This window comes from Brachycentrus maculatus, unplaced genomic scaffold (genome assembly GCF_059751285.1).
Source record: "Brachycentrus maculatus isolate JH-2025_06_01 unplaced genomic scaffold, ASM5975128v1 h1tg000340l, whole genome shotgun sequence".
Classification (NCBI taxonomy): Eukaryota; Metazoa; Arthropoda; class Insecta; order Trichoptera; family Brachycentridae; genus Brachycentrus; species Brachycentrus maculatus.
This window is the reverse complement of record NW_028281089.1, coordinates 51,368-72,244: the sequence shown is the minus strand read 5'-3', so window position 1 is coordinate 72,244 and position 20,877 is coordinate 51,368. Positions and strand designations below refer to the sequence as shown.

The window sequence follows — 20,877 nt, the reverse complement described above, 5'->3', positions numbered from 1 at the left end:
TCGCAGTAGTAAAGAAACATGCACCAAAACTGCAGATGTTGCAAGATCCTTCTTACTTCTTAGCATTTCTTTATATTTATCAAGGTTTATTATTATTATTTATGAATTTTTAACATTTCATTTTGCATTTTCAAAACTGAAAATTTTCTGACGCAGTTTTACTACATGACCTAACTGCGACTTACTCGTATGACCTTACGAGTAATCGTATGACCTAACTGCGATTTTCACTGAATTCAAGATTAAATACATATTTTGTTAGCAAGAGCATTTCGAAGTTCTACGTAAAATGAACAATAATGAATAAGTACCTAACAGAAAATAAGAGGGCTGGACAGCTAGCACAGTATAATATAATTTGAATAAGAAGGAATTATTTCAAGCGTATTTAATTATTCGTTTGATTGACGATAAAATATACACTTATAACACATAATTAAAGGGGCATACTTGGGTGGAATTAAAATCGCTCGATAAACGTACTTATTTATGTCAAAGTGTTGTTTTATATTTCAAATTAATAAAAAATGTTTTTAGATCCTATGTGAAAACTAAAACTCAGGTGGACGTGACGTAATGCAACAGGTGTTTTCATATGTCCGTATGAGTAAAAATGTCAGTAAGAGTAAAAATTAGAAAAATAATAATTAAATATTTACGTAGATTATATGTGCGTATACGGTTATATTAATAAGTACCGACAATTAATTAGTACCAAAGTACATGTGTCTAATAAACTTAATTAAATTTTATGAGCAATAAAAATATTAACGAGCATTCGACCAAAAAATAATAAGTCGACAGTGCGAATTCCAAAGATAAAGATCCACACGGCCCGCTGCGCTGAATAAATTAATCATCGACGATTCAACTCACCTATCGTATCGAACGTTTCGCGGTTCATGAATTTCCACCCCATGGACATGTGCGCTTTCTGCTCCATGGCGAGCTCTCGTCAAACTTGCGGACGAGACGATAACACTAACGAACGTGAGCGAAAAACAAACAAATTCTAGAAATATTGGTAATTTTAATCAGAAAGTCATTTTCGCGCAGAACGGCGGACTACGAACTGGCGACACGATTAAAACAGCATAACTAGACAAGACATAACCTCCGCTGGATTCACAACACGGCCGCGGGTGAGACGGCTATATCGGGAACCGGAGCTCATGAATGAAACAAAAAACATGCTACGATAATACTCGACATTCAAGCGCGATAGTAAAAGTGTGCGAAATCGAAATTAATAGCCATTTTGAACACGACTTTTCAAAACACACTAAGTATGTTTGGCTAATTATAAACGCTAAATTGGCTGTAATATGGCGCTCTCTTGAAGCTGACCCTTACTTTACGATGGTCAAAGATATCAATTTAGAATCATTTTAAATCAAAGATAAATAACAAATTAAATTATTACAAAATAAAGGTAGTCTGGGGAGCTTTCACGTCATGTTCCTGTGTTTTCACATTTAAAAAGATAAATAATAATGATGAAATAAGTTTTGGATTAACACTTTGGTTATGAAAAAACCTGGCAGAAAACTTTTACGGGTAGTGGTATACCACAGGGCTTGTACTTAGGCCATATTTAAACCTCATTTTTCATCAGCTTCGGCAGAAGTTTGACATTAGAATTAGATAATTTGAGTTTTAATGGGAACATGGGCCGAGAGAGGTATTTTTGAAAATCGTTTAAAATTTAATGTATTTATAAACAAATCAGCTCTTTGTTTATTAACAATTTTTCTTTCGTTGAAGGAAAAACAAAACTGAACAAAAGCATAAATTTGTCTATTGTCTGACTTTTAATTTTTGACATGCGTATTATGTTATAAATATAGAGATCCAAATTGAGTCTGTACGATAAGGGGTATTAGTTTATGATAACTGGCAACGTTATACAAATTCATATAAAACGTATTTACATAATCTTATACTAATAGTAATCCTCATTCATTTTTAATAACAGTGATAATATGACATTAGGCGTAGTTGTGCAAAAAATAACATCAGAAGTGGGTGTGAGCGGAGGATTTACGCGAAGTATCGTTACTTGATGGATGTAGCTTAATTAAAGCCTTAATGTATTATCCGTAATCTCCTCGTGATAGCTGCTCCCGAGTTAATCATTCCTGCGGTTCAATCTCCCATCGAGAGATAACCGATATTGGATTTCGAACACAAGAGCAATCAATATTCGGAGAGATAACTGATAACTGCGCTTGATAAATCCGAGGTATTAATATAAATCAACAAGTATACCGACGATGTTTTTAAAATGAAATGATAATATTTGGACGACTTTCGGTTCGCTTAGTATTTGCACCAACGGACAATTAACTACATAATAAAATTCACGAAGCTATGCTATTATTGCAACAAAATCAGAATAAACTTCCAGAGAGCCATCTGTTGATAAGTTTATAAACTGAGTTAAACGTTAATCAAATGCCATCAATTTGTTGGTTTCTAATTCATCAGCAGGCAGCGAGAGGATATGGTAGTCCGAGATCTTTTATTGTGTTATCCCCTTATGCGTACGACCATGTATCTGGTTTCGGCGTTTGATTTCATAGACTATATAGTGAATAAAGTTATACAGTCTATGAAATCAGACTGATAGATGCTCCGACTGTTATATGCAATAGGGCGTTTGTGCACTACACGGAATTTTACCGTCCGGCATGTCAGAAATGCTCCCATAGAAAAAGCCTGTATTTACAAAAACCAATAACTTCAAATTGATTTAAGACTCATTTTGGTTTGGAAGTTAAAGGCGAAAGAACATATACAATATCTAATAAGACTGCAAGTGGAGAAATTGTTGCAGTCAGCAAGAAATAGATTGAACATTGCTGCCCGAAGAATGACCGATCCACTATAGCAAGGGGGGAATGTAAACAAAGTAGTAGTCTACCATCGGCGTTTGTCGGCCACGTGCTTTGTCGCTGGTCGTTTGGTGTTGGCTTTCCGCAGTGATTACTGATTACACAAAGTGCCATCTGTTCACACAGCGTACACGTTCACGCGCGGAGCACGGACCTGGCGCGTGGCGCCCAGAGCGGGCCGGCCGCCGATACCGCACAACCACACAACCACAGTACGTAGCGGAACAAGCAGACTCGATAATGGCGTAGAAGAAATGTTTTTCGCAGATGACTAAATAAAATATTTACTTTGGTGCGGTATATGTACTCGTATTAATTGCTGAGAAAGAAATAACTCTAGACTAAAAGCATACATGCAATATTAAAAGACGAATGTAAAAGGGAATGCTATTTTCAAAACATGTGTTTTGTGGGATTGGGTACCATCCGGTGCCATCAAATAGGAAAACGATAGAGGAAAAACAGATCGTCCACGGAGATTTTATCAGGAAAAATGAGTAAATATTTACACGAAAATGAGATTACGTGGTACGTTCTGGTATTATGGTTTAACTGCTTGGATCATCTGAAAAACCATGAAACTATCAGAAAAAACTTAAATATTTACTACTTTCTATTCCATCTGTGTATTTATGGCCAGTTAAATTGAACCTCCGACCACAATATCAATTTCAATGATAATCAATGTAATAACGTCAAAAAAATTAAAAACAGGTAACTAAGGTTCACATTTTACCTATGAAATGTTTAAAGTACAAACCGAATATAGAAGGAATTTCTCGACATTATTATGTTTATTGTACGTACCTTACATATGTAAGAATTTTGAAATAAATACGTACTGAATCGATCAGCACAAATTTTGGTCGTTACACTGTAAGCTGAGAAGGGTGTGCGGAGAGTTGATAGCCATTGTATGAACTAAGGTGATGGATGGATTAAAGGTTAAAAAGCACTTACGGCTAGTTTCTTGCCAATTTTTTCGCAAAACCATTAAAATAGAAGCTTTGCGACTTATTACTTTAAAAAAATACTAACATATCATTATTTTTATGGGTATTTACGATAGGGTTATTTCTTGCTTTTATTTCTAGCTAGCGACGCAATCGAACCGTATTGTTCACTAAAATGTCCAATGTGGATTAATTTTAATCGGCTAATTCGGCTAATCGGATACATAAAATTGTCACGTCAGAGCACACATAGTGATTGGACTCTAACTAGACTCTAAGGAGATTAGCGGAATAATGTCTATGTACCCATTAGTTTCCTCCGGCGGTTTGCGATTAGGGCACGACTTGCATGGCGTGTACGGAGCGTGGGCGTGGGTAGTGGATATCCAGTAGCGGGTAATAAGTAATAATGACTCATAATGCGACCGATTCAATGGACTCGGAGAAGATACCAACTTGGTGTTGTGACAAATAATGTCATACCTCGTCATACATGGCTTATCACGTGCGAGCGGCGATCGTTATTCACAAACAGTCAAAAGTCGCAAATTTTGTAAAAATTCCTTACTTGGATTTCCAGTTTGGTAAACATAAAAATATAGAAAAATTACGTCAGTATACAAATTGATCGATCAGTTTTGAGTCATTTTTAAGCCCTCGAGAGTCTCTATCAGTAATCTTTTTATTCCAATTTAAAAAACATACTTTTGTGCAAACAATTATGTCTTACTGGTGATATTACTTGATCGTTCAGCCAGAGGATTGTGGATCGGTTAGAGTTAATGCGACAAGTTATTGACTTCTACTCGAGAACTCTTCTGGGCCATCAGTCACCTGATGCCTGGGTTTCGATTCCATATGGAATAACTATTAAATTTTTTAGTTATTGTTTTGACTACGTAGTGTAGATAACGTTAGTTTTAGTGATTGAAAATTGGTATAAATACTCGTATGTGTGGTGAAATTCTGTAATACGGCAACGCTATTACAAGTGGTTTTTCATTTCGAATAGTATGAACGTTATTGCCAGAAATAGTTTAAGGTCAGGAGTTAAATTATATGATTTGAAATGTACCATATTGTAGTAATATAAAATCAATCCGAGATTATTGGAACTCGGCGCATTCTCCTAACCAGGTGATAGCTAGTGATACTGACTAGTGCTAACTTTGTATTTATGGATCAAGGATTGTTTCCATTGAAAAAGGTCGGATCCGACTGACGACCGATGCGGAAACGTGTCCGAGTATGCAAAATAAAATAAACATCGTCCAATAAGTTTACTGAAGGCGGAAAATATGTACTCGCTAGACCGACGTTCATTGTAAATGTTTTCCAAGAAATAGTGTAACACGCGTACTGAATAATCAGATCAACAAGTGGTTCGAGCAACGTTTATCGGTCATTACACGATCGTAACATTGAAACGAACTAAGTATCGGTGCCTGTGCACTTATCCGTTATATGCAATTAACTCATAATCATATGGATATTTTAATGGCATTGATATTTTTCTTAAAAACCATTGGGTTCGAAGTTGCAAATGCAGAGTAATTTTTTAGATGATTTAAAAAATTTATGTGAATTACATTACAAATATGGTTTTTAAAAAGCCATCTTCTTATTATCCTTTTATAGTTTGATAGCCTGCAATCTGTAGTCACCAATAACTTAGCTGCTTCATTTTTTGATAATTGAGTTATCCAAAATTGGAGTTATTTCCGCAAAATACTACTCCAAGGAAACTTCAAGTACCTAATGTAAACATTATATTTTTCTATGAAACAAAATTTATGGACCATTTTACACTAATAAAACATAGTACTATTTTGGAACTAAACAAAGCAGAAATAAATAATATTATTATTCTAAAACAAACTTGTGCTATTTGAAGATACTTTAAATGACGAAAAATTAACCAGGATGCTTAACAAATCAGAAGTATACTCAAGCGGCTCTAGGGAAGGTACACAAGCTAGTGAAAGTACGGGTATATAACCCCGAGTGCCTTAGACATCACTGCTATTCGCCTATCCTTACCTTCTATTTCTTTTGCATTTTTTTACCCATATACACCATCTGGGTGTGGATACGGCTTTCTAGAAGTCTCGTGGTAATGGTCACGTACATTTTGCTAGGGACAGGAGGCGCAAGTTCACATCGTGCGTAAGCTCACGTCTGGTGAATGCATTACGCATCACGCACACACTAGTAGGTTTTTGCTAGTACATATGAAAGGGCAGAAGGAGTAACGCCCAAAAATCTTGTATTTTATCTTGTACGCGAGAAGGTAAAGGAGCCACCTTCAAAAAATATATCATATTTTGGGCAGCGAACATGTATGACGTTCAAATTTTGGTTCTATATTTTATCGCCATTATTGACAAGTTTTCATATTGTATTCGTGTACTTTTACTTACCATAAATATTACAACATATTTTATAACTTCCAAGAATTTAGGGAATATGGATGTTCAAAATTTGGCAGAAGGGTGAATGTTGCACGGTGTATATTTTTTTTACTCGAGTCAGCTAATTCCTGCGAATGCCCAGACTTCAATACTCCCTTCGTATAATGTTTCGTCTCTTTCGACATATTATATATCTTGATATTAGATATAATACCCTCGGTGCAGTTAAACGTTGGATTTAATACTTGGGGGTCCCTCAGGTATTAAATCCAACGTTTAACTGCAGTAAAATAAAACAATACTGTTATTACAGTTTTTATTTATACGGTGATTTTTTTCATTTGCCATATGTTTTTATGCTTTAGCAAAAAACAAGCTCTAAAATACAATGATGGATAATTATATCATAATAAGAAGTGTACGTCTCTGAATACTTTATTTATATTATTTCTTAACAGAGGTAAAGCAGGTTAGTTTCGAAACAAAATTCACAACCGAAACGGTATAACGACAAAAAACGTGAACTTCTTTGTTGAATGAATACTTTGGACTGAACCGTAATGAAACCGTGACCTTAGCCTAGAAGTTATACAAAACCGAATGTTAGCTGAAAAAATGATGATGTAATATGAGTGACGAATGAATCAATAATGACTCATTGGAAATACATATGTCGATTTACATCGTATTACAATTTTTTGAATGTATGAAAAAACGGGGGACATATTTTCAAAAGCAAAAATGTACGAAATATGTCGAATGATAGTTCGATAAGACACAGTACATGAAAATAAAACAGAAATTAGTTCCGACAGCGGAGTACAATTAGCGCGTGTATCATTCGGGTGGACATAATAGTGTGTGAAAATGTACGAGAATCTGATAAGCATCAGCGTAACCGCGAATCACGCAAAAGATGGGGGGTTTTCTGATGTTATCAACAACACACGTAAACAAATAGTGACGAATTTTCAAATCTCAATAGCCTAAATAAATTTCACATGCAGAAAACACATTCTTGAGTGTCCATACTGTGAAGTATGGAAAATTAAATTTTGTAATCAATATATTGACATGTATTTTTTTGCAATTTAAATTCAAATTTGAAAACAGTGCATGAAAACTGATAATAACTTATGAAACCGCGTGTTCCTTTAACATAGCAACAGCGATGAATTTATCAGCACATATTTTTATTTAGAACTGGGACATTCGAAGCGGAGAGATTTCTATAATTTATAGAGAAAAAAACTAATTACTTACCGAGTTGAATTTCCCCGTCCCGTGTATACAATGTAATGAATGTACTTGTATAATACCCTCAGGTCCCGGCCCAAGGTACAGGACGCGTGGAACGTTGCGCAATTCTAGTACGCATTTTCAAGAATTGATGTAATCTGATGAAATAATTTAAGGAATGGCAGCCGAGTGCCGCGGTGCAAATCACGTACTCGATATATCCACATGTTCCGAGTATCGATGATGAATCCGCAAATGTCCAATGAAAAAACTGGATACTTATGAGTATGCAAAATAAACGATATAATTATGTACTGCAATATGCGATAGAATTGTAACGTGGTTGCTTACTGTTAATTCAGTGGTAAATTAACTCAAATCTTCCAAATGAACGGAGTATGAAACGTATTTGGAAAATATGATCAGAATTGAATCCAAAATTATGTTTATATATACAATAAAGTGTGAAAAATTATTTGTATATACTATATAACGAAAATAATACGACACAATATGTCAAAAGAGTCTGCAGTAAGTTATTGTACTAGGTTTACAGAATTATTGTCGAACAAATATGTTAGAACTCATAGTTAAATCATCCAAAGATCGCCTGGCGTGCCCCATTGTCCGCATCAGTGAAAAAATCACACACGGATGTTGGCAGATGATTAATATTTACATAAGAATTCAACTATGAAGCATGAGCATTGAACTTGAATACTAATTACTGTGGTTGAAAAGTTGATAGGTACATTGGAGCGCTAAGAGTTTGATTTTAAATATGCTGATGATAAATAATGAAGCGTGGCGATCGTGTAATACAAACATATTTATAAAACAAATTCCGATTATATTATTAATATTAGCGCAGTTGGAATTAATAAACAATAATATGAAGCCATTAGAAGACGCAATAAAGTAAAACTGGATGAAATTGTGTTTGGGTTCGAAGACAGAAACCCGAGAGAAGTTAATGTGAGAGAAGTTAGAGCTGAAACCCAAAAAAATATATACAAAACAAATAAAACCCAAAAATGAAAATGTACATAAAAACTTCTGAAATAAAACTACTTAGAAAGAGTGAAATCTAACCAAAGTCAAACAATATACTATATGGTACAGAGCAAAGGACGAAATGGACAAATTGTCTCACCCGTGTTTTGCTACATCACAATGTGGCAGAGTTAAAGAAAAATCACCACAGGGCGCAGAAATAATTAAATACATTGAACATATCGAGTAGTCTTTCTTTGGCGGAGAGCCGTTTACTTCAGTGTTAAACGCAGCAGCGAGACTAATTTTTGGAATTTCTAAATTCAGTCACATCACCCCACTACTTCACAAACTCCACTGGTTACGCTTTCCCCAAAGGGTTGAGTATAAACTCTGCCTACTCATGTATAAATCAATACACAATATGGCTCCAGAGTATCTTAAGGAGCTGTGTATTCCAGATGAATTGGTTGATAGACGTCTCACGCTTCGATCGGCTACAACATCTGCAATGGGCAAAGTTATCTTACCAGCTCGCAACCAACGCACTAAATTTGGCGAGCGTGCCTTTGCTGTTGCAGGACCGACGGCGTGGAATGCTCTTCCACCAATGGTTAGAAATAGTGAGAGTGAGATGATCTTTAGAAAAAGACTAAAAACACATTTGTTTGCTAAATCATTTCCACCATAATATTTTCCCCAATTCATTCACAGTGAAGCGCCCTTGAGGTATTTTTTTACGAAAATGGCGCTATATAAGTTATCCAATTTTATTATTATTATTATACGGTACCTGGATTGAGCCATAGTTACGGAGAATTGGGTTTCAGAGTTCGTTACTCTCATCGGTACCTTATCCCCCGCGATTAACTTACGCTGAACAATATGTGATTTTGGCGAAGTGCCGGAATGCCATTGTTAGAGAATTGATTGAAACCATTTCCCATACACAACTCATTATATCATCGTATTTCATCGAGCGATCCTCAATCTGCGATAATCATACTCCTCAGAGAACGGTAACATGTAACAATAAACGGCACATGAAATTCTGGAATCGCTCTCTGTGTGACACTCGTTTGTACGAAGTTTTCGTGCTCTAGTTATTACGTAATACCAATGCAATTTCACTATTTACAACGAATGTGGGAAGATAAAGGGATATAATTCTTTTTCAAAAAAGTTATTTATTCGATAAAAAGGACCTTCCAGGAAATGCTGTTTATTATACAAAATGTTGGGTACTCTAACGACAAATAGTAAAAATTAAATTATGCATTTGTATTTAACTGGCTGAAAATAAATACAAAACGGGAAGGAGAAATATTGTTTAAACTTTCTACCGATGCGAAATGAAATGGTTATAAATAAGCCTTTAAGCTTTTTTAATTCACTCTTTTCAGCAGAAATCTCTCGATTTGTATATATAAAACCATTAATATTTGCGATTTTGGAATTTCATCTAATAACAAATTATTCTAGGATAATTAGAATAAAAAAATAATACTGCAAAGCTGCATAAAGCTATTGATTAAAAAATAAACGCGGTGGTCAATTGGTTGCCAAATTGCTCGAATATCATTTTTTACGTATTCTATTGTTTGTAACGTTTATCGACGTATTCTAAAGTTGTATGGTTGATGAGACCGCGACTGAAGACACAGAATAGTTGGAATTGTCGTACTTCATGACGCGATGTTACGTGAAGAGTGCATCTGGTGCAGTCATCGCTGGCACGTGCCGCGAGCAGGAAGCAGCCGTCGCAGCGTCACGACGGGGTGGTCAAGGTCGCGCCGCACACACCCCCTTCGGGATAATTTGGGCAGGAAATAACTGCATACAGCACAACTTGCATCAAATTAATGTTATGACCTAACATACTCTACATATACGAGTTTAAGTAAAAAGGTTTCACACGATTCTTTCATAGTCACACATATTCTAAATATCAATAATTTCACTCATCATTTTCATTTTCTAAATTTCCTTACCGAAAAACCGTACTTTATTGAGTTGGCTACATACTTCATCATTACGCGTATGCATATTTTCGACCTTAAAACTGGTAGTATAAAACAATTCAATCCCCGTCAGTTCCGTCAATTCAGTCCCGCTCCCAGTACGAAATACCGCAAACTCCGCTATAATCATTTCGTACATGGACCGTATATTGCAAGTCAACCAGTATGTAAGTCTTGCAGTGAGATGCGTAATGATGTCAAATTTAATAACGAAGCGATTTGTTCGCATTTCTGCCATTTGAAATGTACAGATGGATTACTTTCCTTAGATATCTCCCTTATTGTGTTGCATAAGAATAGTATCGATTGACATGTGACGTTTTTACACGTATATTAATTTAATTTGTAATGAAAAAAAAATTACAATCCCCTGCGTGTGAGCTGAATAACTGACTATTCTACCTAGGCACGGAACTAATACACCCCTTGGGTGATGTCCTTACGCCAGAAATACGAAATAAGGTGTTGTCCTCGACGATTATTGGATTGTTATACAGTATAATTCTGTATAATGAATTCATTGCAATGAATATGTACTATAACATACTATGTTCATCTAGTTACTCATTTTACCTACATTTCTTATTCCTTAAATTTTTTATATTTTTTGCCAAAATAATTTTTTTCTACATAGAACTCTGCAATTGCAAATTCCGGTGTGCAAATTAAAATCACTTAAAATGTATGTATAGGTATGACGTACATATTATATTTTATGTTCTCGTTACTTGCTCAATTTATTATCAGTAATGCTTCTGTGTTGGCTGTTATCTCTGACGTAGGGAACTTATTGATCTTTCAAGAATATTACTTGACGTATTACATAAAACCAAATATAATTTCAATTCAAAATAATAAAATAAACAAGCGGAGTGTTGCGATATAAGATCGAGATAAGCGAAACGTCGATGTTGAAATTCATAAAATAGAAACTAATAAAGATAGGAAGTACAGAATACTCTACATAGACATAGGTGATACCACTTTCCGTGTGCCGGTATGAGGGCATTGAAGCTCCTCCAACGGATTCCCGGATTTGATACAGAAGTATCTAGGCTTCCCGAGAGTCCTGTCTTGCGAAGCAATTTTATTTTATGAATTAAGTTGTGAAAATTATTAGAAAATGTGGAACAAAATTGTATCCCGATTTTACTGTGAATATACATTTAAAAGCTTCAATGTCCCCGTCACTGCTAATTTCAATTAATACAAGTTTTGCAAAACCGCTTGGTAGGGGCAGAAGCAAATCCGTTGTAACGATTGTGGTCCATCGGCATTAATGACAAAATGTCCCCAAACAAACGGTCGCAATGGAGGAGTGGAGCCAGCGGAGTACCGCGCCATGCGCCACCCGCCATCACGTGGTGCCGGCATTCTTGGACCACCGCCACGGACTTCCTACATTTAATAATAGTACGGACGGACAATCATAGCCGCTGCCCATCAGACTGTTCCGTTTGATCAAACCGGAGAAGAAAATAAGCCAGACCAGATCGAGGCGCCGCAGCGGAACACGAACCAAAATACTTCTGCAACTGGTCGCTTACCAGTAATTCAATTTTCAAGATTGCCGGCCCAATAAACTACGTCTAGAAGCTCGCGCGACCTCTGTTATCGAGTTGATTCATTCGAGGTTCAGTCGTGGTAGAAATAGAGTTGTAAACAAGTGATAAAATAGGCGAAAGTATTCGAATTGCAATATTCAGCATTTTATGCCAGGATTAGTTTCCAAGGCGAACGATTAACGATGTAAACACTGGCCGGCAGTCCACGGAGCGTATAACAAACGACGTGACGGGGATAGCGAGGCGACCGTGAACTTGCTGCGCTATTTATAGCGCGAGGGAGGCTGGAGCGGCGGGCGAGGCGGGGGAGGCGGTGGGGATGAAAATCTATTATGTAGGTACTCTGCGAGAAATTCCTCGGCTCTAGTAAGTATATGTGCTCTAGTCTAGAATAAAAACGTGAACCGTGGGAGAATCTATACGTAAAATGAAAGTCCCCGTGTGACACGCTTAAAGATTATAATAAATAGAAGACTCGCTAGATAAGGCAGGTTGTTATTAACAAGGCTGCTTTATCCTCGGAAGGGAAAAACTAGACGGACAACCGACAAGGATCGAAGGAAACTATTGTAGATCAAAATATCAACGCGATACGAGATACTCAGTACTCGAGATTTACCATAAAGCGCCCTTGAGGTATTATTTACGAAAATGGCGCTATATAAGTTATCCAAATTTATTATTATTATTATAAAATCGTGTGCTGGTATCATACCAAATGCACGAAATGTGCATCCATCCATTATATGAGTATTTACGCCACTACAGATATCAATACGTCAAGTCACTTTTGCTAAACGGCCTCGTAGACTGCGTTAATGTTTCAAAACAAGTAGTAAATTTAGGGATTGCATTGAAAAAGTGTAAACAAATCATCCGTGTTGAAAAACATTCGGTCAAGCATTCCTACAAGAAACTGTCATTAAGATATAATGGTTTTCAAGAGTTGATAAATTCAATATTCGGATGAGTTCTGTGCTTTATTCTGAGCGTAACGTTTCATACGAATATCAGGTATGATTGATAAAGAAATATTATATGTGATAAAGTCATTTTAAAAACCATTCACACCCAAATAATGGTTGCGCAAGTTCATAAAACGAATCACGCCGCGAGCTGTACTGTAATGACGAATAACGATTGGATCTAATTGATCACGGTTATCAACAACAAAAACGTATAAAATTTTATTTTTAGATAACATGATGAGGGATACAGAGTAGTCACGTACTGTTGATAGCGAGTAAGAAGAGTACATTATTTTTTCGACTGCAGAACAACACGAGTTGAAAATAGTCTAGGAATTTTTAATGACGTAAAAATATTTACTGGCTCGATATTACACCACCTCCGCGAGTTAACCGCATACTTGATACCGCGTAATATTATCACATTATAACGTGCGTTAGGGTCCCAATGATTAATCGGGTACCATTCATAATGCAGAAACATGGTCGAGAACACTGACAGGAGTTCGTATATGATCGTAGTCGGCATAATATTACATGCTCTCCGAGATGTACATATATACAATGTAGGGTGCGAACATCATGGATGGAAATGTAAGTTATTAAAAAACCAATCATTACACTGATACGACGTTGTTTCTAGGTTAGGATAAGTTAGCTGTCTTTCATCGAACCCTCGAATTCAGAAAGAGTGTCACATATTGACGCTGCTGTTCAGGTAATATTGTTATGTTATTCATTGGTCCATAACATGTTATATGGCTAGCATATGATATTCTATATCTCCCGACAGATCCGTGATGTGGATCGAATCTTAAGATACAAACTAGCCCAAAAGATAAGACATCATGTGGGGCTCGAATATCGGAGAAAATACGGCACTATTGTTGCAACTTGTGGAATGCATGTTTGGCGCAAGGCGTCGGGAAGTGTAATTTTCATGGCAAGTTCCGAAGATACGGACAATGGAACAACACACGTATTCGGACTACGTTATAATTATAGACGTGGGATGTTTTTTTGTTTTGTTTTATTTTTTTACGAATTATTCTATACATAAAGATTACAAAATTCATCGATCTCTTGTACATAATCACGTTTTTTCCTGTCATGTGAAATTTTACTATGCTTTATATTGTAACTCACGTGTGTGTAGTATTTTACGAAAATGGTGCTATATAATTTATTCAAAATGGTTATTATTATTTTTACTTTCCAATAAATATTTTATTGTAAAGTACAGTTGTAGAAACCTTCTTAGTTGAATATTATCTATATCTAATTCTCAAATATTGGTTTACTAATGCTTTAATGTCATGTTCACGTTGTCTATTGCTGCTGTGTTTTACTAATGTTTTAATGTCATGTTCACGTTGTCTATTGTTGCTGTGTTTTACTAATGTTTTAATGTCATGTTCACGTTGTCTATTGCTGCTGTGTTTTACTAATGTTTTAATGTCATGTTCACGTTGTCTATTACTGCTGTGTTTTACTAATGTTTTAATGTCATGTTCACGTTGTCTATTGCTGCTGTGTTTTACTAATGTTTTAATGTCATGTTCACGTTGTCAGTTGCTGCTATGTTTTTGAGATCCGATTAAGATTTTATTGTTTCTAACTGAAATACTCCTGACTTAAAAAGATATCCTTTATTTGTTTCGAATTAATAATTATTCGATAGTTTTGCAGTTGAATGAGGCAAAGTTGTTTATTGTCATTGAGGTTTATTTGTCACACTGGATTCCTATTCCCCGTGTAATTTAGATTATTTTTCAATATGTACCACGATCCCGAATGACATATTAACTATTTCTAAAAGCTTTATGGAAAAAATGCCAGCGAAATAGAACAATTCAGTGCTTTTATTGGTGACAATGAGGGTGATAGCGAAGAGCTGTGTATTAATTTTCTAAAAAAGAGGTTATTTTAGTATTTTGGAAAATTTAATGGAAAAATGTATGGCGCTAAAACGGTTGCATATCAGTAAAAAAAAACGACACAAATTATTTTACGAAAATTATATTACATATATATTTAATTTATTGCCTTGTACTAAAGCGATATCGCTATCGTCGGACAGGGTTCAAGGAATAGCGTCCATTTTTAGCACGGACAGCTAATAAATAATGTGCGGATGAGTGATGAGCGGAAGGAGTAAAAACATCACGTGTTCGTGTAACAGGCTGTAGGAATGTGGAGAGGAGGTTTGATGATAGCAAAAAACCAAATCTCTGGTCCAAACTGGTTATTGGCGATACGCAACTGTTGCGGCCGCGCAATAATACACAATAATGGGTCATTATTATTCATATTGGACGCGTGTTCTTTCGCGGAACAGTGCGATAAGTAGTGCTCTCGATGACTCTCCTAAACTCCGAGATGCCTCTCAATTTATCATCGGGTAATTCAGCCAGAAGCTACACGCAAATGAATCAGAGGGGCTTTTAAAACTATACGTGGATGCTTTGCTGGAACTCTGCAAAAGTATAATATTTAGAAAAATCATATGTTAAATCAATAACAAAATGAGACGCAGCATCCACTATCCCAATTTTTAACAAAGATCTGCTTGGGACGAAACTAGTAAAAATATTGCGCGTTAAATATTATATATAAATAATGTAAGAATACATAATAGTATGTAGTAACGTACAGTGATGTGGTATCATACATATATGATAAAAAATAGTGAAGGACAATGGTACCATAAACCAAGCTAGGACACAAAATTCCGAACCCTCTCACTAGAGGGTTCGGAATTCCACTGAACGGAAGTTCAGTGGAACGAACCGTTCCACTGAACGGAAGGCCTGTTGAGGACAGTCAACAGTCCGGCTTCTTTTGAGGAGTTTTAAGTAGTTTTTCCAGCAATGAGCAAATGCCGAGAAGTTCCCGATTGGCCCACACTAGTTTATCATTCCTATTCTCAATACAGATTAAAAGAAAACATATTCTTAGGTAGAAGAAACAAAAATCCACTAATTGATCTGTAAATCTTGTAATAAGCAAGGTAAATAATAAATGTAACTCACATAAAAAAACAACATTTAGTAATAACGATGATAATGATGAACAGACGGATTATTCCTAAGACCGTGAAATTGTTACCCACACTGAAATCCTATTTACTTTGGCGAGGTCCTTCAATATATGTACAATAAAAATGTATGAAAAATAATAAATAATATTTTTTTATTTAAAAAGCGAATGACGCCACAGCCATTATCTAGAAGCGGGCAAAAGGAAACATTACTGAAGTAAGCGGACGAGGGGAATAAAAAATATTCCAACACAAGTAAAATGATTGATTAGTTGGGGCGGCCTTGGGGAGTACGTCAACAGTGGGCGCGGGGTTGGATGGGTTATTAATAAAATGCGTGTTTAGATAATCGTATGTATAACGTTTGTGAAGTGTACTGGTCATGTCATGACTGTACAAAACTCCCTATCTTCCTAAATACGGTCAACTATTCTTCGCCTACGTCTCCATACGTCTCATTAACCAATCAATTTTCTATAAACTGTTTTAAAGGTATGAATAAAAATTATCCTGGAATTCAAAATAGATGAAAAAACTATATTTCATAACTCGACAATAAAGAAAGCCTCATAAGGTGTTCAGGAAATCTTTTAGGTTTTTAGTTGCTTTCCGATACTACTCGTACAATTCTTTTTTCGATTAAATATATGCATACGAGTAAGTATATATTTTTTCGTAATATTTTTAGATTAGTTTATTTTGGTGTATATTGTGTGGAGTTCATTATCCTCAAATAATACTTTTGATGTACTTTCTCCTGACAATTTGGGATAAAATACTGTCTGGGATTAATAGGCAGGGCTTGGGATGTGACAAGTATGCAAATGTTGCGTGTAATAAATAATATAATAAAAAGCGGAGTTCAACTGTACACAGTTAAAACAAGAATCCGAGCGAAAAATCCGGGTAATATTAATACTTGAGAAAGTTGAGAATTATTTGATGACTTTGAAATGAACACTTACGTAGATTCCTTTGCCTTCATAGAACACGCCACACTCGACAGGGTGGGTCGGTGGGTCGACTGGGTGGGTAGAGTACATTAACTATCAAGTCTCGTGGGACTATGATAACATTTCACGGGCACTGGTGCCTGAAGCTATTCAGCTCTGTTGATCTAGGGATAGGGAATCTGTCAAATTGACTCTGGAGCGAGGGTGGCCAACCCGCGGCAACCTTTAGTGTACACAAAACCGCCAAAAGAACATTCCATCGTGCATAGTTCGTATAATATCCCCATATATGGGAGTATTTCACTATCCTGGCAATTTCAAGATCCATAATGGCGTCAAGTAGTAAAGACGTTGGACTAAAGAAGAGAAGAGTAACAGAAGAACTGACAAGTTTTTAAGACAGATGAACTATAAACTATTTTTTGGTGGAATTTAAAACAAAACCGATATATCTGATTTGAAATTATTCTGTTTCTATCTTGAAAATGTATAACATTAAACGGCATTACGAGGCTAAACATGCAAATAAGCAAAAAGTACCTCATATCTATCATGTTTGCTTTGATTAATAAAATAAATTTTGTTTTACGGCCCGCGCCCGGTAGGAAATCTCAATTCTAAAATCTGGCCCGGCTACTAAAAATGTCGGCCACCCATGCTCTAGAGTCTTGTTTAGACAATAAAGAAACAACACCGAACGCTAGATTGAGCTGTCGATGTATCTAGCTGTTTAGTTACATATCTACCCTTATGCCAGGGGTAGAAAAAGGTGGCTTTTAGACCATAATGATTCGATAAAAAAAAACTTTTCCAAGGCTTATCGGTTGCTTCGGGTGTTGAGCTTTTGAAGTTTCACAAATTGAGAGATCTTATCTTAGATGAAGCTTTAATGATTACTATGAAGTACTGTGAAGGTTCAAACAAGAAAAAAAACGATTGTACATTTAACACATATGTATGTACATATTATATGTATTTAAAATGTAAATCACACGGTTTATTTTTTTTAGCAACGTATTATTCCTTCTCCTTCCTGCTAAATCTATTATTTTATATCATACCCTTTCTTTAAATCTCTGAATGTTTTTTTAATAGTTTTATAACATAAATGTGGAATTGTTTAATTGGCTTTTTTTAACGTAACCTTTTTTGTTAATGTAGTGTAATGTTTATTATTGTTAATGTAACTATTGTTTATTATATCATTTTTTTAAACATTTAATTTTTGATCGAGGCGTGTCTCGCATATTTGACATTTTATCTCATCTATGAAATATAAAGGTTTCTTACTGAAATGACGATTTTTTTTCTTCATATGATAAAAAACATATTTTCTTATGAAATATCATATTTCAATTCAGTACTATTTTCAGGTAAGATCACGGGTCCCAATCTGATTTTCCGCAGTGTTATTTATATTGATAACATCATTACATTAAACTGATAAATACATAAATACATCTTCTTCGAATACCTCGAATTTACAACTCTCGAGTTGAGAGATTTGCGATTTAGCCCTTGTTGAGTGCTGTGAGGCACGGGTAGGTAGTGGGTATGTATTTATAACGTTGCGTGGGTGAGTGGAAGCTCAGCAGGGGATGCTGGTCGATACTGCAGCCTTCATCTGTGGGCGGATGGGGCGCGCGACCTACTGCCTACTGCCTACTGCCTACCGCCCCGTGCACGGGCTGCCAAATGTAATGCAAGAGCGTGCTCCGTGTCTGAGAGAGGAGGGTCTTCGTGAATACCTTAAATTGATGTGCCTATGTTCGGCCCATGTTAAGGCCCAGCATTCGTTAAGTCGCAACTTAATTTTCTCTAAATCCAGGTAACATTTTACGTAATTTGTTTTTTTCTTAAAACACCGTTTTTGCATTGAAAAAATAAGTTTTTCTTTGAAATAATTATATAGTTTTGAAAAGAAAAGAGTCATTGAAAGGTAAGGATTTTAAAAAATATATACAAATATTTTTTTTATATATATTCTAAAAAACGAAAAAAATCCAATATACATTATTTAAAAAAAATCGGGCGTGAAGAGACATGTGACCTCTCCGGTGGTCTTCGGTGGAATGAATGCGACGAATGCTGGGACAACGATATAATATACCCGAGTAATGAAGGCATACAAAGGTTTCTTTCTTTAGTGCGCCACTAATAAAATTAATCAGCAAAAAAGGTTGTTCGGCTTCCAACAGCCGATGCTCGAGTCGAGTCGACAGTTGTATGCAGTACCTATGCAGGCAACCTACGCGACACACATACACGAGTGGGTGAGAGCGCGTAAGAAAACAGCGCTGGTCGCAACAACCGAATAGATCCCGATACCGAATACCTTTTTTAACAGTTTAATTTTGAAAATTTTATTTAACGAGTTCAGAAGAGAAGTCGATCGAGTACAAATTTTCTAAAATTAAATCAGAGGGTATCGGTCTGTCGAATAGCCTATCAAGGGAGGCGGTGTATTTCATTACGCAGATGACGATACTGCTTATTCAATATGATTCAAATATCGCAGTAACGCGATCATTGTACTATCGCATCTTTATTATTTGTAAAAAATCTATATTTTTGTACGTCTCTCCAAACCTACCTAAAATCCTTCACTCGTATATAGTAGAGTAATATATCGATAAAAAATATAATTAACATAATCTACAATATTTTGAAAAGGAAAATACATCAGATAAATACCTAAACGCATTAAAATACTCTCGACTCTTGTACTAGTGAATTACAACATTGTACGGAGTAATTAGGTCGATATAAAGTTCAAAAATAAATAAGTAGGTATAAAAAGATTAGATAAACATTGATCCCCGAGAAATATAAAATTCATCGTTATTCGTAATATTTTTTTTTTTACATTTGAACATTGTCCTAAAAAACGCCTATCGTATAAATCTTTGTTAGACAACACGCATTTATTTTTTTAAAGCGAAGTTCAAATAAATGAATCATTATAGGCCAATGAGTGAATGGCAACCTTAGTACTAAGAGGAGACCGAGGGAACGAGGGAGACCTACAAAATGAGCAAATATTATACTTATTGCACTCAAAGTAAACAAATATAAAATAATCAAAGTAAATAAGGTTTGCACTATTAATTTTTCATCGTGTTATCTAACGTGAGGGAAATATAACGCTTTCCTAGGAAAATGAATGGGAGAGATCAAAAAAAGAAAGGAAAAGTGCGGGGTTTTGCGGAAGTTTTATTCAGGCGCCCATCAAAGCATCAAAAATTTTCACGGATAAATATCCGCTAGTTCCTATAAATTCCTGGTAGGCGTCTACGGTCCCGATATGTCGGGAAATGTTTCCGAATGGAGTTCCGATGAGCAGAATACGTACCGATATTCGATGTACTGAAATTTGATGAGTTCGCAACGTGACTACAACACGACTTTAGAAAGAAAGTACAGAACAGTTCTGTGTAATTTTTAAAGAAATGCACCATACGAGTATATCGCGTGCGTTTTTTGTCACTGGATGAAACGACTAGTTGTAGATGCGTGTTTGTAAATACTACTGGCCAAACGATTTAGTAGTAAACGAAATCATGTAGGTTCCTTTTTCCATGACGATGTAAGAAGAGATGTTAGACCGCCAGGCAATTGTGTCGTTTGCTTCCTCCGCATTCTGTCTGATACATAGATTTGTAAGAAATATGCAATGTTATACGAGTACAACTAGGAATTTTGTAGCTATAATTTAAGTGGCGATATTATACAGGGTCCGGCAAAAAGACGTCCCGCATTTGGAGAGGATGCTTTGTGAGTTGTGATGGGGCAGGAGCAGAAGTCGGTGCAAGAGGTATTGATCGATAGCGGTATATGTGC

The 20,877-nt window shown here is 35.8% G+C and overlaps 1 protein-coding gene across 2 annotated transcripts in view; it reads right to left on the bottom strand.

The window, feature by feature from the left end:
• Nucleotides 1-20,877, bottom strand: part of Pfrx (6-phosphofructo-2-kinase/fructose-2,6-biphosphatase) — a 40,686-nt gene that overhangs the window by 11,639 nt on the left and 8,170 nt on the right. Inside the window, exon 1 of one of the 2 annotated variants that reach the window (XM_088269134.1) lies at nt 877-2,350. The exons of the other annotated variant lie outside the window; for it this stretch is intronic. Within the exon in view, the coding sequence (XP_088125260.1) occupies nt 877-943 (67 nt within the window). The 5' untranslated portion in view covers nt 944-2,350. Of the gene's footprint in view, nt 1-876; nt 2,351-20,877 lie in introns of those variants that run through there. 2 annotated transcript variants of the gene reach the window in all.